Here is a 13,611-nt window from a genome sequence, read left to right as displayed (position 1 = left end):
GCAGAACCAGTGTCCTCTGCTCACACGAGTTGCTGTGAGTGCTCTGCAGGCAGCAGCAAAGCTGCTTTGCTTCCTCCTTTTCCTGTTCCCTTTCTGATCCCTGGTGCTTTGTGTCCTCTGCTGTGGTACCTCAGTCCTCCCACTGACCTCTTTCTGTAGCTGAACAGGCTGGACATGGCCCTGAGTCGGGGATGTTCCATCCCAGTGCTCTGACAGGGCAGCTTTGCCAGGCAGTGCCATGAGCTGCCTCTGTGCCTGCCCTACCTTGGACCTTCTCCCACCATTTCTCTGCTGTCCTTTCTGGCCTTCTCCCTTATTCCCATATAAAAATCTTCTTTCCTCTCTCCCTTTCCTCTTCCTCATCTCCATCTCTCTGTTTCCCCACAATCTTTCCCAGTGCTGCCAGCAGCTCTGCCTGCCTGGGACTAAGCCCGTGGTGGATGAGATCACTTGTGGGTGCCCTACATCCTCCAAGGCTCAAACGGGTTTTTCTGTTGTGCATGGAAGTTCAGGATCATGGGCTTGACTTGTGTAACTGCAGAGGACATTGTAAAATCACCACCAACTTTGTAACCCAGAATTTTCTTCTTGATGCCCATTCCTAGCAATAATTCCCTGCAGAAGGCAGATGCTCCCAGGTTTGTTTTTCTGACTGGAAAGAGTCCTTGAGATGAACATGCTAAAATATCTGTTTGTTTGGTGTATTTGTCCTTGCTGTCAGTCAGTTATTGGCAATGATTGCAGTCACTATTACCATAAAAACTTCATTACAGTGGTGTGAGTCAGCTCAGGTTCTTTGAAGGGTAATGTGGGTAGGTTGTCTCTCTCTAATGATTTGTACTGAATTCAGGGGGTGGGGAAATCAGTCCAGGAGAATATTTCAAATTCTTCTCCAGGAGTAAACTTTTGCCTTCGGGTGGAGAAGGCTTTTGGGTTATTGTTATGTGGAGAGAGGAGGAACAAATAAGCAAAGGAAGCATCCTGTGTTTTTGCACAGACAATGGACGCAGTCCATCGTGTGTCCTCTGCCTAGCATGTGCATCCTGGCAGACACAGGCACATTTTTAACATTTCCTCATGGGTGTCAGGTGGCAACAGGAACCTGAAATGGTCTTTCCTCATGCTGAGTGATGGAGAACTGTCTTTGACTCATGCTGCTGACTTCATGCTAATGAAACCTTCCCTTTCCATCTTCTCCAGGTGATGGGGTTTGGCCTGTATCTCATGGATGGGAATGTCAGCAACATTTACAAGTTGGATGCCAAGAAGAGAATCAACCTTAGCAAAATAGACAAATTCTTCAAGGTCAGTTACCTGTCTGGGTGAGGCTGGTGTTTATTGCAGACCAGTGGATTAGTGACCTGTACCATTGCACATGCTGCTAGCAACAAACAAACCACAGGAATCATTTCCAGATCCAAAAAACCCTGGGCCAAAGACTGAGGAATGGAATTGCTGTGACCAGGCACTGGCACAGAGCTGCAGCACGGGTGAGGTGAATGATGCCAGCCCTCAGTGCCAGCAGGGCTGTGGATGGGGAGCAGTGCTGGGACTGGCTCTGCTCCCATGGCACTGGAGCTGGGCAGCCAGTGGGAGCTGCAGCTCTGGCTGCTTCCTGCCAAGGGGCAGAGGATGGGGAGGCTGTTTCATGGATGAGGGAAGGTTGTGCCAGACTGACTGCTTCTCTCTCTTTTACACATTCTGGATGCAGGTTTGCAGTCTCTGTGGTTTCAGACCACCAGCAAACCTGGCTGGTTTGCTGAGGTCTGTGTAGGTGATGGTTCTGCTTCTCTTGCCCTCTGCAAGCTGCTGAGCTGAGGAACAGAGGACGCAGCTGGCGAGCCAGCGTGTGATCTGGCAGTTTTATTTCGTGTATAAACTGTGCTCCCTGTAGCACAGAACAAGCTGTGGGAGAGTTTGTGTCAGCTGGGACTTGGAGGTGCTCAGGGAGATCTTCAAAGGGTCACTCTGTGGTTTGATGAACCGTTTTTGTCTTGTCTGAGATGTGGATTTTGGTGAAAGGCCCATGAAACCTGGATGCTCCCAGTGGCAGGGTGGGAAGCAGCTGCACAACCTCCCTCTGCTGAAGCACATCTGGCCAGGGTCTGATCCACAGCTGGAGGCCAGGCTGCATTGCCCTGGGACCACTCAGCACAAGAAAGGTTTGGGATAACCCTGTTGGTGGAGAGGAGGGCTGAGAGCCCACACAGCACCTCAGGGAAGGCAGTGCCTCCTTTCCACTGCTTCTGGGCACAGACCGGGTCAAGGAGGCATTTTGGGTTTGGAGCAGGTCAGCTGCAGGAGGCATGGTGGGATCTGGCAGAAGACAAATGTGTTGGCAGCAAAGAATAATAGCATAGCAAGAGGACAGCAGAAGAATTTTCCAGATGGAGCAATTAGTTTTCTTTGAGACCTACTGAGCTTGAGCAGTCCTTCCTGAGTCCTTTATTAATCTTTCTCCAGAGATAAAAAGATTGGTTTCTGTTACCAGCATTTGCTCCACATCAGGGAAAATGAGAAGGTGATGATTTGGGAGGGCACTCAGGGCTCCTTCCCCATCACTCTTGCAGCACAGTGGATTCTCCCTGATGCTTCACGCAGAGGTGGGGTGAGGAGCCTGGAAGCAGAGGTTGGTTGTGGTGTTGGGTAGAGGGTGTCTCCCTGCTTATTGCCACGAGGTTTGGTTTATGGGTGATGTGCTGGGTTTGTGCAGGGGAGGGAATAGGTGAGCCCAGGTTTCATGGAAGGTGGGTGTGCCAGCTGCTGCATCCTCTGCTGAGCGGTGGGGACTTATTTACCCAAATTTGCACCATTTCCTGGAGACAGCCCTGAGAGCAGGGGGCCACAGACACCATAATCTTATGGATAGGCCGATGATGAGGTGTTTAAGAACCCTCCCATCACTGGGGAGACTGCTCTGCATAGGTGATTTATCATGTCATTCTTCAGAGTCTTCTGGGTTTCCCATGATTCAGCTTTGCTAATTCAACTAAATCTCTAAATCAGGCCTTCAGTATAATCTGTAGAGTTTGGTCATCTTGGTGCATTCAGACAGATTTGCTGTTCATTTCCAAGTGCTGTGGGCCATCAGAGAATGAGGTAAAATACCTTCCATTGCATGGAATAACTTTCTCCTTTCCAGCTTTATTTCCATTTGCACTTCTCCAGCATCTGCCATGGTCTCACTTAATCAGTTAAGTACCACTCCAAACTATCAGATCTCAATAAGGAAAGACCAACTACTCCTTTACTACATCTGCTTATTGCCTTCTGATTAAATTTCTAGTGGATTGCCCAGGAATTTGAGTAGTGAAAATGAACTACCCCTTCATTTAAACCTTTTATGGAAGTGCCAGTGGGAATCTCTGATGACAGCATTACACATCCTGTGCACAACTCAGCTTGAGAAGTGTGTGATAATAGGACAGGGAATTTGCCACCATCTTCCCTGAATTTTGGGGCAAGGCTTTTGTAGCTGGGTGAAGTTGAAGCTTCATATTTTACTGATGAGCTGTCAGTAGCCCTTGGTTGGGTGTTGTTTGCAGGTGGAAGGTTAGTGAAGGAGGGACCTGTCTGAGCTTGAGGTATCTTCAGAGCACTTGGAATTTATTTCCCATCCAAAACCTCCTGAGATGTAAAGGGCAAGCAGAGCCCTGTTACATTGCCTATGTCTTCCTGTTATGGAGAAGTTCTAAGACACATCACAAACAACCATGGTGCTGAATCCCTGGGGAAAGCTGACACCTTCCTGGGTGTCCAGAATATCAACATGCTGGCTTTTCATCCCTCTGTTCTCTTGGAGGATTAGGCTAGGAGACAGTAAGGCCTGCTCAGGAATACACTTCTCTCTTTTTGTTGTAAAAAGAGCCTTTCCTCTGGCTGGTTACAGCACTGAACCATTCTGGCCATAACCAGCCTGGTATCAGCGAGCCCAGGGCTCCAGAGCACTCACAGGGGGTGATTTCCTCCCGCAGAAAGCTTTGTGATCACTTTCTGTCACTTCCTAGGTGTGAAATGACCCTGGGTCCAGGTTTACACTTTGTTTCAAACAGTCTGACACTTCCCGAAGCTTCAGAGGTGCAGGATGCCTTTTTGCAGTCCCTTGTGTTGCACTGGGGCCAGGCACTCTCTCTCTCTCTCTCTCGCTCTCGCTCTCGCTCTCTGTTGCTCTCTCTCTCTCTGCCATGTTTCAACCATCTTTTGTTTTCTTTTCCAGCAGCTGCAGGTGGTTCCTTTATTCGGCGATATGCAGATAGAACTGGCCAGATACATTAAGACCAGTGCTCACTATGAGGAGAACAAATCCAAGTGAGTGCCTGCCATAATGTCTCTTGGCTTCTGTGTGTGTCCTGAGGGCCGTGGGAGCTGCAGCCTCGTGGCGTGTGCGAGGCCTGTGCACGTGTGTGTGTCCCCGTGAGGCGTGAGTCCGGCGTGCCAGCTCTGTGTGCCCGTGTGTACCTCCCTGTCCCTGCACGGGAAGATGTCCTCCCCGGCCCTGGGGGTGCAGCCAGCTCCCAAGCTCCGTGTAACCATCCCCTGGGAGCAGGCAGGGCTGGGAGGGGGCTGGCAGCGAGGTGGGAGGAAGGAAAGGTGGCTGGTGCATGGATTGGGGCAGCGCCGAGTGCTTGCGAGCTGTGTGAGTGTGAGCAGCGTGTCCCTGCTCTGGGGAGATTTTAATCCACAGTTTGCACCCCAAGGACAAAATCCTCCAGAGCATGAACACGGCAGTGGATCTCTGCAGTAGCCAGGGTGTCTCCTCTAGCTCAGGCAGGGTTCCTGAAGAAGGACAGCAGGAATGAGGATTGAACCAGAGGCTCAGATGCTCTGGAAATTAATGAACTGCAAACGGCTGACTGTGGCGCTAACGACTAGATGTGGCACTCAGTGCTCTGGTTTAGTTGACAGGGTGGTGATCAGTCAGAGGTTGGACTCCATGATCTTAGAGGTCTTTTCCAACCTTAATGATTCTGTGATTGTGGCTATTGTGAGAGAAGAGCAGAAGTGGGGAGCTCAGGAGCAGCCTGGGCTGGTGGCAGTTTGCTGCTGCCGTCAGATGAACCCACAGACGTTGTCCCAGTCACAGCAGGCACGTGAGAGGCCCCACTTGTGTTCGTAGCTTTGCGTCACTCTCAGTCATTGCCAGCAGAATCGGTGTTGGGTTTGGATATCCTTGGAATAGGTTTGCAAAACCACACGTGAGCAAAGCCTGTCTGAGCTGTGTCTGGCTGCAGTGGCCAGTGGCAGCCAGGCTTTCACCAGGCAGTGGCCTTCCCCCTGTGGACTGTACTGGGTGGAAATCAGGTTTTTTCTCTGGTGTCTGTGAGGAGCAGCCAGGCCGGGCTGGCTCTTCAGCAGGACAGGAACTAACCTGCAGTGTCATCGCTTCTGTTCGCTCGTCCCCTTCCACCCCAGAGGGTTCAGCTTCTCTGCCTGCCAGGAGCAGCCCTCCGCCCCTGCCCTCCCAAAAACTGGTTGAAAAGTGCCCATTAATTGTTCAGGAGAGATTTGAAAACAACGTGGCAAAGCTTCCTGAGCAAAAAGTTTTCAATTAAATTGAGGGGGAAGAAAAAAGAAGAGAAAAAAATATGATTCCACATCATTTAAATTTAAACAATATTTTTGAAAACTTGATTTGAAAGAGTAGAACTGTCTGAAGATTTGCACCTTTTAATCCCAAATCATTCAGAAAGCACATTTCAACAAAAACGTGCAGCAGCATTCCTCATTTTCTCATCTCAAAACCAAGGTAGCTCATGGGCTGTTTTACCTGTGCACAATTTTAATGTCTGTCTTGAAATCTGTCTCACCAGGTCTGTGTGCCGTACCGTACTAACCAGTGTTTCTTCCTCACTCACTTGCTTTCTCAGCAGATTGCATGGGACTCCCAGCTCTAACTCTGCCAAGGTGGCTCCATGTAATCCCCATTTCTTACTAATACTGTTTTTGTCACTTTCTCTCCCTCCTTGTCTCCGTGCAAGTGGAATTAATTGGTGTTTTTCCTGCATGGCGCTTTGTTTCTGCACTGTGGAGTAGGTTGTGTGTGGCAGGGAGGGCTGGGGCAGCCCTGGCCATTCTGCTTGACTGCCGATTGTCCGGTGGGGAGCGCATGGAAACGGGTAAGAGCCGAACAGTGGGACTGGGGGAGGATGGATTTCACAAGGAATGGCGTGGCCCAGCATTTCCAGGACCTTCTACCACCACAAATACTGGCAAAAACTGCAGTTAAGTGTAGGGACTATGTTCGTGTATGTCTATGTCCATGTCAGGGGCAGGTGTCTCACCTTTCTTTTGTATGGCCAGTCTAAAGTGGAGAGCATGACTATCATAAGATGGACAGTTACTTAGGGGAAAAAAAAGTATAATCTTTTACATTGTGATGACAGACTAAGACATGAGAATCTCACTGACAGATGTTTGCTGGCACAAAATGTTTTGGTGGAGCCATTCTGGTTCTGTATCTGGGGCTAATACATTACAGGATAAAAATGAGATATTAAGTTAAATAGACCTGATTTGTCCCATTCCTTCATACAACTGTGCCTTTGGAAGGGGAGTGCTGCCTTTTTTTAGGATGGACATTACTCTGTCATGTGGTACATATGGATCAATGCAAATGAAAAATCTAGCTCAGTTAATCATATTCTGCTCATCATTTGTAACTCAGGGTTGTTCACTGAGCTGGTAGCATGAGCCAGAACCAAAAACAATGGGAGGGCTGTTTCTGTGCAGTTTTTCATTGCAGGAGAAGGCAGCACGACCCAGATCTGGAGGGAAGACCTCTAAGGGGATGATTATCCTTAGGCTTAGCCGAAAGGATGCAAACGATGCAGGTCTTTGAAGTTCATCCTTCCCTAAAAGCTTGTCCCATGGTGGCCTGGGAGACAGCCATCTCTGCCCTTGGGGTAGGTGAGCCCACATGGAGAGCAGCCTTCAGGGTGGATGGAGCAGACACACTCAGGCTGAAAGGTGAGGCAAGTGTCCCCATCAGGCTGTGTGAGACCACCTCTGGAAGACCCCACACACCAGAGAGACGACACAGCTGACATTTGCCCTGAGGGTGGCATGCCTGGAGCACGTTCAAATGAGGAGAGCAGCTGTCCCTGGGGTCTCTGAGTGGAAGCTGTGTCCTGTCCTTGACACCGTTGCTCTTTTGCCCAGGTGGACGTGCACTCAGAGCAGCATCAGCCCCCAGTACAACATCTGTGAGCAGATGGTGCAGATCCGAGACGACCACATCCGCTTCATCTCAGAGCTCGCCCGCTACAGCAACAGCGAGGTGGGTACAGCTGCGCTCCCTGCAAGCAGGCTCCTGAGATGGACAAGCGTGGGGGAGAACCGTGTGGCAGGACCATGGTCTGCCACAGATGTAGTGAGGAGTGCTGAAGGACATGGGTGGAACAAACCACTCTTGCTGCAGCAATAAAAAACCAAGTTATGTAAGGCTCCTGCAGGTACAAAATCATGTGCACCAGGAGATCTACTGCAACAGCTTCTGCTCCTTGACCACAGCTTCGTTAAAATAAGCAGAAAAAAACTGGCAACTAAATGTTTGTTACCAGCCAAATGTCAGAACACCAATGACTTGCAAACAGGGCTTTTCAATTACACAGGCCTATCAGTCAGGGCTTTGAGGAAAGTTCATGAAGGCGTCTCTGTTCTTCTCATTACTGAATTCCAGTGCCCTCTCTGATGGCATTGGGACTGGTTTTTGCGCATGTGTGATCCTCATTCATCAGTGTCAGTTTAACAAATCGTAGCGTTCTCAGGCGCTTCTTTTTTGCCATTTGCAAGAGCTTATTTGAACTTCTAATCAGTAAAGGACTCTCAAGGATTTCAGTAGTATTAGACCATCAAAAATGAATAGGAAAGTAGAATAAAAACAGTCAGTTATTTGCTCTGAGGTGACAGGTCAGACTCATTTTTTGGTAGGAAATAATTTGCCTGCCTGTGTAAAAAGAGCCTTGCCTTTTCCTGAGGGACAGTGTATGCTTTACTCAATTCTAGCTTGGTCATAAGGTCAGGAATTCATTTCGGGTGGGATTTGGGAGAGGAATCTGTTGACTGAGTGAAGTCCCTGCAGCAAGTTGTTGATTGTAGCCCTGACATGATGTGGTGTCTTGCAGGTGGTCACTGGCTCAGGTCTGGACAGCCAGAAGTCGGATGAGGAGTACAGGGAGCTCTTTGACCTGGCTTTACGGGGGCTGCAGCTGCTGTCCAAGTGGAGTGCCCACGTCATGGAAGTGGTGAGTGCATCCCTGGGAGTGCATCCCTGCATCACTGAAAGCAGTTTGGGATGAGTCTGGGTCTGGAGCAACTAAAACTATAATTCAGACAATGATGGAAATTCTTAATTTGCAAAGTTTCGACCACATCTCAGCACAAGTGTTTGGATGTCAAAAGCCTGGTATGACTAGCAGCCTCCCAAAAAAGAAAACCAGTATTCACTAAGTGATAATAAAGCAGGAATGTCAACCTGTAGTGAAATCTCGGGAATGTTTTCCTGGCATATGACCTTATTCAGTCTTTCTAGCCTGTCTTCTTGCTCGTTGAAATGTTGACATTGTCTCTTTCCATCTTCTAGTACTCTTGGAAGCTGGTGCATCCCACAGATAAATTCTGTAACAAGGATTGCCCAGGAACAGCTGAAGAGTATGAGAGAGCCACCCGGTACAACTACACCAGTGAGGAGAAGTTTGCCTTTGTGGAAGTAGGTGCCACCTGCACAAGAGTCAGAGCCAGTCCGTGCTGGTTTCCTGTCCATGTTCCTCAGGCCAGGGGAAGAGGATGGAAGGGCATCCCACCGGTTCCTCATCCCTGTGACCTATGTTAAGGGATTAAGGGCTCCCACATCCCTTAATTTGGCCTTTAAATTGCCCTTGGCCAGAGTGGGTTGGTCTTGGAGCCAGCTGACATTGGGTCTGTCGGACATGGGGGAAGCTTCCAGCAGCTTCTCACGAAAGTCACCCCTGTAGCCCCTGCTACCAAAACCTTGTCACACAAGGCCAGAACAGTGGGCTTGCAGAGCAGTGTGATCTGGAGCAAGAGCAGCAGCTGCGTTCAGGAGCTGTGCAAACACAAGAGATCCTCATCCAGTGCCCAGGACACATCAACTCTCAGCCTGGCTGTCTGTAAACAGTGGGAACAGCCCTCTGAGCCTGGCTCTGGGAGGCCTTCACCTTCCTCCTGCCTTACACAGTCCAGGCTGGTTTGGATACTGCCTTATGGCTTCCTCCACTGTGCTGTTGGACAGGGAAGGCTCTGCCCTGGTGTGGATGCGGGGCTGTTCAAGCTGTACCCACACTTGGAGCATGTGCAGTTTCCTGGGATTATGTGGTGTTAAAGATCAAGAGATCAGGAGTGGAAGCAAGGAACAGGGGCCATTTGCAAGAAACTGATGTTATAAATGCTTTGCTTAGCATTTTGTGATCTATAAGGCAGCTAACACCCAAAAGTTAGCTGCCTAATCACTGGGCCTATGTTACTTGAGTAGAATTAATTCAGTCCCAAATTCTCTTAATGCTGGATTCATACAGCTCTTCACACAATGGAAAAACAGCAAATACATCTGGGTTTTATTTCTGCTTCAGGTGATTGCCATGATCAAAGGCCTGCAAGTGCTGATGGGGCGGATGGAGAGTGTCTTCAACCAGGCCATCCGCAACACCATCTACGCAGCCCTGCAGGACTTTGCCCAGGTGACCCTGAGGGAGCCTCTCCGACAGGCTGTCAGGAAGAAGAAGAATGTTCTGATCAGGTCAGTCTGTCCCTGAATCCAGTGCAAAACCCATATATTTGTTAGTGTTAAACTTTTTAGTATACAAGCATGTGGCCCCGTGTATGCTCCAGCACACAAGCAGCCAGCAGTCCTTGTCCAGCAGCTCCTCCAGAGGTAACTTTTGGGCATCATCCCACCAATAACAGCTGTGTATGATCCCACCTCAGGTGCCTGTCCTCCCATATGTGCACAGCCATTAGTATTTTCCTCTTGAAGTAAAATCAAGCTTAAGCACTGCTTTCCCTCTCCCTGCCACTCCAGTGTCCTTCAGGCAATTCGGAAGACAATCTGTGACTGGGAGGGAGGTCGAGAGCCTCCAAATGATCCTTGCCTGAGAGGTGAGAAGGATCCCAAAGGCGGATTTGATATTAAAGTCCCACGACGAGCAGTAGGACCATCAAGCACACAGGTATGAGGATGTCTGTCTCCTGTGTGGGGAATTAATGGTCACAGAGCCATGTAGGGGTCTCCCACCCTGTGGATTAGCAGCAGTTTCTGTGGTCTGTTCCACAAAGTCTTCACGCTGTTGTGTGCTAAATGTTGCTTTGGTGCCTGATTTGTTGTATGATTCCCAAAGCCTCCCATTTTAAGGGTTTGATTAACTCTGAAGGACAGTGGCTTATGTGTGCAGAGTGGTCGCCACCTGGGAGAGTGCTGGTTTTTGTTGCAGAACACCAAGGCTGTGTGTGATGGTGTCTGGAGAGTGGTAACTGTGTGTCACCTTTCTTCCAAAGCTTTACATGGTGCGGACCATGCTGGAGTCCCTCATAGCAGACAAGAGTGGCTCGAAGAAGACTCTGAGGAGCAGCTTGGATGGGCCGATAGTCTTGGCCATTGAGGAGTTCCACAAGCAGTCCTTCTTCTTCACCCACCTTCTCAACATCAGTGGTGAGATGATGGCAGGGGGAGGCTTGAACCAAGCTCTTGCATGCTCAGAAAGGCAAAGGCAGATCAGCTTTGCTCCTCGGTGACCTATGCAGAAGATTTTCCTTGATTTTTCCCAAACACTCTACTTCTGCCTGGTTTGGGCATGCTTCTGTGTAGTAGTCATTACGTGAACAGGACTGTCAGCAAGAGCAAATAGCTGCAGGTGGTAGTTTATTTTCTAGGACTGGACTTTCCTTTCCTGTCCCAGACAAACTGAGCCACTGGCCACAGAAAAGTCTTCCAGAATAACTCTGACCCATTTCAAGTGTTCTCCCTGGCCCTGTAGAGCAAAAGGGGTGATCCCTTCCTTCTTCTTGCATTACCAAGGCTCAGGCAGGCGTGGACACGGTCTGGGTTTAAAACCAGAGACATCCTAGAAAAATGTTCCATACCCAAAAGCAAGGCTGCAGCAGCTGCCTCCTGTGCCATGCCCTCACTGCCATCCCCAGGGGAGTAATGTAGGGATAACATGGATCTCCTCTGCATTCCAGAAGCTCTGCAGCAGTGCTGCGACCTGTCCCAGCTCTGGTTCCGGGAATTCTTCTTGGAGCTGACCATGGGCCGGCGCATCCAGTTCCCCATCGAGATGTCCATGCCCTGGATCCTCACGGACCATATTTTGGAAACCAAAGAACCCTCCATGATGGAGTAAGAGCTGAGGGGCTCCGTTGGCACTGTGCACGTGCTGGGGTTTGGGATTTTGTTCAGGAAGAAGGGTAGGCTGGTGCTGAGCAGTCTCTTTGACGTGGGAGGTAAATAGATGTTCCTTGATCTGCTGTCACATGAATGGTACTGTGTGAACACCTCGTTAGCAGACACAGGGGCGACTTCCTGGCACTGGCACTTATTTATGTGTCATAAACAGCAGCTGGCAACTGTTGGGACGTGGGCAGGACATAGTGGCACTGTCACCTGCACACAGAACTGGGACAGATGTGTCACCAAAGGGGGAGGGCCCAGGCTAAGCTACCTCAACACCTTTTGTTTATATGTCTGATAAATGATGAGAGGAATTGCTGTTATGCAAATGTAATCATCTTCATAATGTCTTCCTCATTAGGAAAACTTGATTTTCAGTTGTATGGCCATTGTCAGAGCACTCTCTGAAGTGAGGGCAGGGTGAAAGAATTATTAAGGGCAGAAAAGAAGGAAATGTTGATTGAACACCTCATAATTAGCTCACTTCCAGGTTGGTTGTAGCTGCTTTGTGCAGAACCCAAGGAACAAGAGGGACTATTTGAGGGGCTGTAGGGAGTGGCAGTGATAGGCATGAAGTCAGAGAAAAGCCTTTTGTTTGCACCGAGCAGGGCACATGCACTGGCTGCAGTTTATGGTGATAAGCTCCAAAGTTAATTTTAGATGCGGTCTGTATTCTTGCCCTCAGGTATGTGCTGTACCCCCTGGACCTCTACAATGACAGTGCATACTATGCTTTGACCAAGTTCAAAAAGCAGTTCCTGTATGATGAAATTGAAGCTGAAGTAAGTTCTCTTCATCTTTATAAAGCTCACTGGGGTCACACTGCCCTGTTTGACCCAGCAGTTCATTATAGGCACCTCCTGAAAGAAATATTGCATCAGACTGAAAAGTTTCCAAAAAATCAGCATTTCCAGAGACCTTTCAGATTCTCCTGATTAGGGGCTTCAGCTTAGCTGTACCCATAGGGAACCATGGAAGGCAAAGGCTGTCAAATACTGGGGACATGGAAAAGTCTCGAGCAGAGGGTTTGAGACATCAGAGGAAAACAAGAAATTCCCTGAGAGGGAAGGATGATTGAGGGTGGGGGACCAGGACCTGTAAGAACATGCAGAAACTACAAAGCCAGACATGTAACTGCAATTTTCTGCTTACCTTTAGCACTGTGAGAACTGCAGTGTGGGTTTTAGATAGTGTGACCTTTAATATATGTTTGTATTAAATGAGAGACCTGCACTGGGTTGTATTGATCTTGCATGCGTAGGAAGGAGCTGTTCCCTGCTGGTGACACCCTTACCAAGTCTTGTTTTTTCTCCCCCAGGTGAATTTGTGCTTTGATCAATTTGTATACAAGCTGGCAGATCAGATCTTTGCCTATTATAAAGCAATGGCTGGCAGGTAGGAGAACCTGACTGCTGATGGTGACTGATGATATCGCTGCATCCAAATTGCTGTTAACCAAAAGGTTTCCCTCAGGGAGCAGCTGCTGCAAGCAAACAAAGCATAGATCATCCCTGTCCCCCAGAGCTGGCTGTCCACGTCAGACCAGTGTAGATGGGGAAAATTAATTAAGGAGACATAGTTAAAAGTGAAAAAATTATAATTGACATCCTGAGTAGCTGTCAGAGTCCAGTTTGTGAGAGCAGCAGAAAAGCAAACTGGGCTTATTACAGACATGTCCTTGCTTGACTTCTGTTTGTGTACCAGGCAAAGGACTGGAAGCCTCCCATCTCTACAAAACAGGAATATGCACTTGTCCTCACCCTACTAAAGCAGCAGGACTTGTTCTCCCTTTGGGGAGATAGAACCTTTGTGGCATTTCCTCCTTACCAATTTAAAGAACATGGATGAATTCTAATGAGAGTCTCCTTCTCGTGGCCTCAAAGGTGAATCAAGTCCTCCATGTGCAGGTTTTCTTTCTAGGTCACATTTGGCCTTAGAGAAGGAGGACAATCACCATCACCAACCAAATGTTCCCACAGCAGATCTTCAAGGAAGGAGCACACCAGGGGAACCAGCCAGTACCTGGCACTGATATCCTTCAGCACATCTTTTATTTTTTTTGAATGTTTTAACCATAAAAGACAAGCATGGCAGTCCCTAGATAACAACCGCTGCTCTGTGATTTAGCGTGCAGAAATTTTTTGGCATTCGGAGCCAAGATTAAAAGAAGGACAAAAACAACTCTGGGAAGAGGCATAGAGAAGACGATA

General features: G+C 48.8%; 1 protein-coding gene across 4 annotated transcripts in view; it reads left to right on the top strand.

The window, feature by feature from the left end:
• The window catches only part of CYFIP2 (cytoplasmic FMR1 interacting protein 2), a 49,975-nt gene that overhangs the window by 12,380 nt on the left and 23,984 nt on the right, over positions 1 to 13,611 (top strand). For 3 of the 4 annotated variants that reach the window (XM_032124622.1, XM_032124619.1, XM_032124620.1), the window contains exons 9-19: positions 1,201 to 1,305; positions 4,217 to 4,308; positions 7,159 to 7,276; positions 8,124 to 8,243; positions 8,582 to 8,707; positions 9,588 to 9,754; positions 10,037 to 10,184; positions 10,510 to 10,663; positions 11,194 to 11,350; positions 12,087 to 12,183; positions 12,720 to 12,796. In XM_032124622.1, coding sequence (XP_031980513.1) covers positions 1,201 to 1,305; positions 4,217 to 4,308; positions 7,159 to 7,276; positions 8,124 to 8,243; positions 8,582 to 8,707; positions 9,588 to 9,754; positions 10,037 to 10,184; positions 10,510 to 10,663; positions 11,194 to 11,350; positions 12,087 to 12,183; positions 12,720 to 12,796 — 1,361 coding nt within the window. The remainder of the gene's footprint in view (positions 1 to 1,200; positions 1,306 to 4,216; positions 4,309 to 7,158; positions 7,277 to 8,123; positions 8,244 to 8,581; positions 8,708 to 9,587; positions 9,755 to 10,036; positions 10,185 to 10,509; positions 10,664 to 11,193; positions 11,351 to 12,086; positions 12,184 to 12,719; positions 12,797 to 13,611) is intronic. The other variant, XM_032124621.1, reaches the window with a different exon arrangement.

The sequence above is a fragment of the Corvus moneduloides genome, chromosome 15 (assembly GCF_009650955.1).
Source record: "Corvus moneduloides isolate bCorMon1 chromosome 15, bCorMon1.pri, whole genome shotgun sequence".
In the NCBI taxonomy this organism is placed as follows: domain Eukaryota; kingdom Metazoa; phylum Chordata; class Aves; order Passeriformes; family Corvidae; genus Corvus; species Corvus moneduloides.
This window is presented reverse-complemented; position numbering and strand designations above follow the sequence as displayed.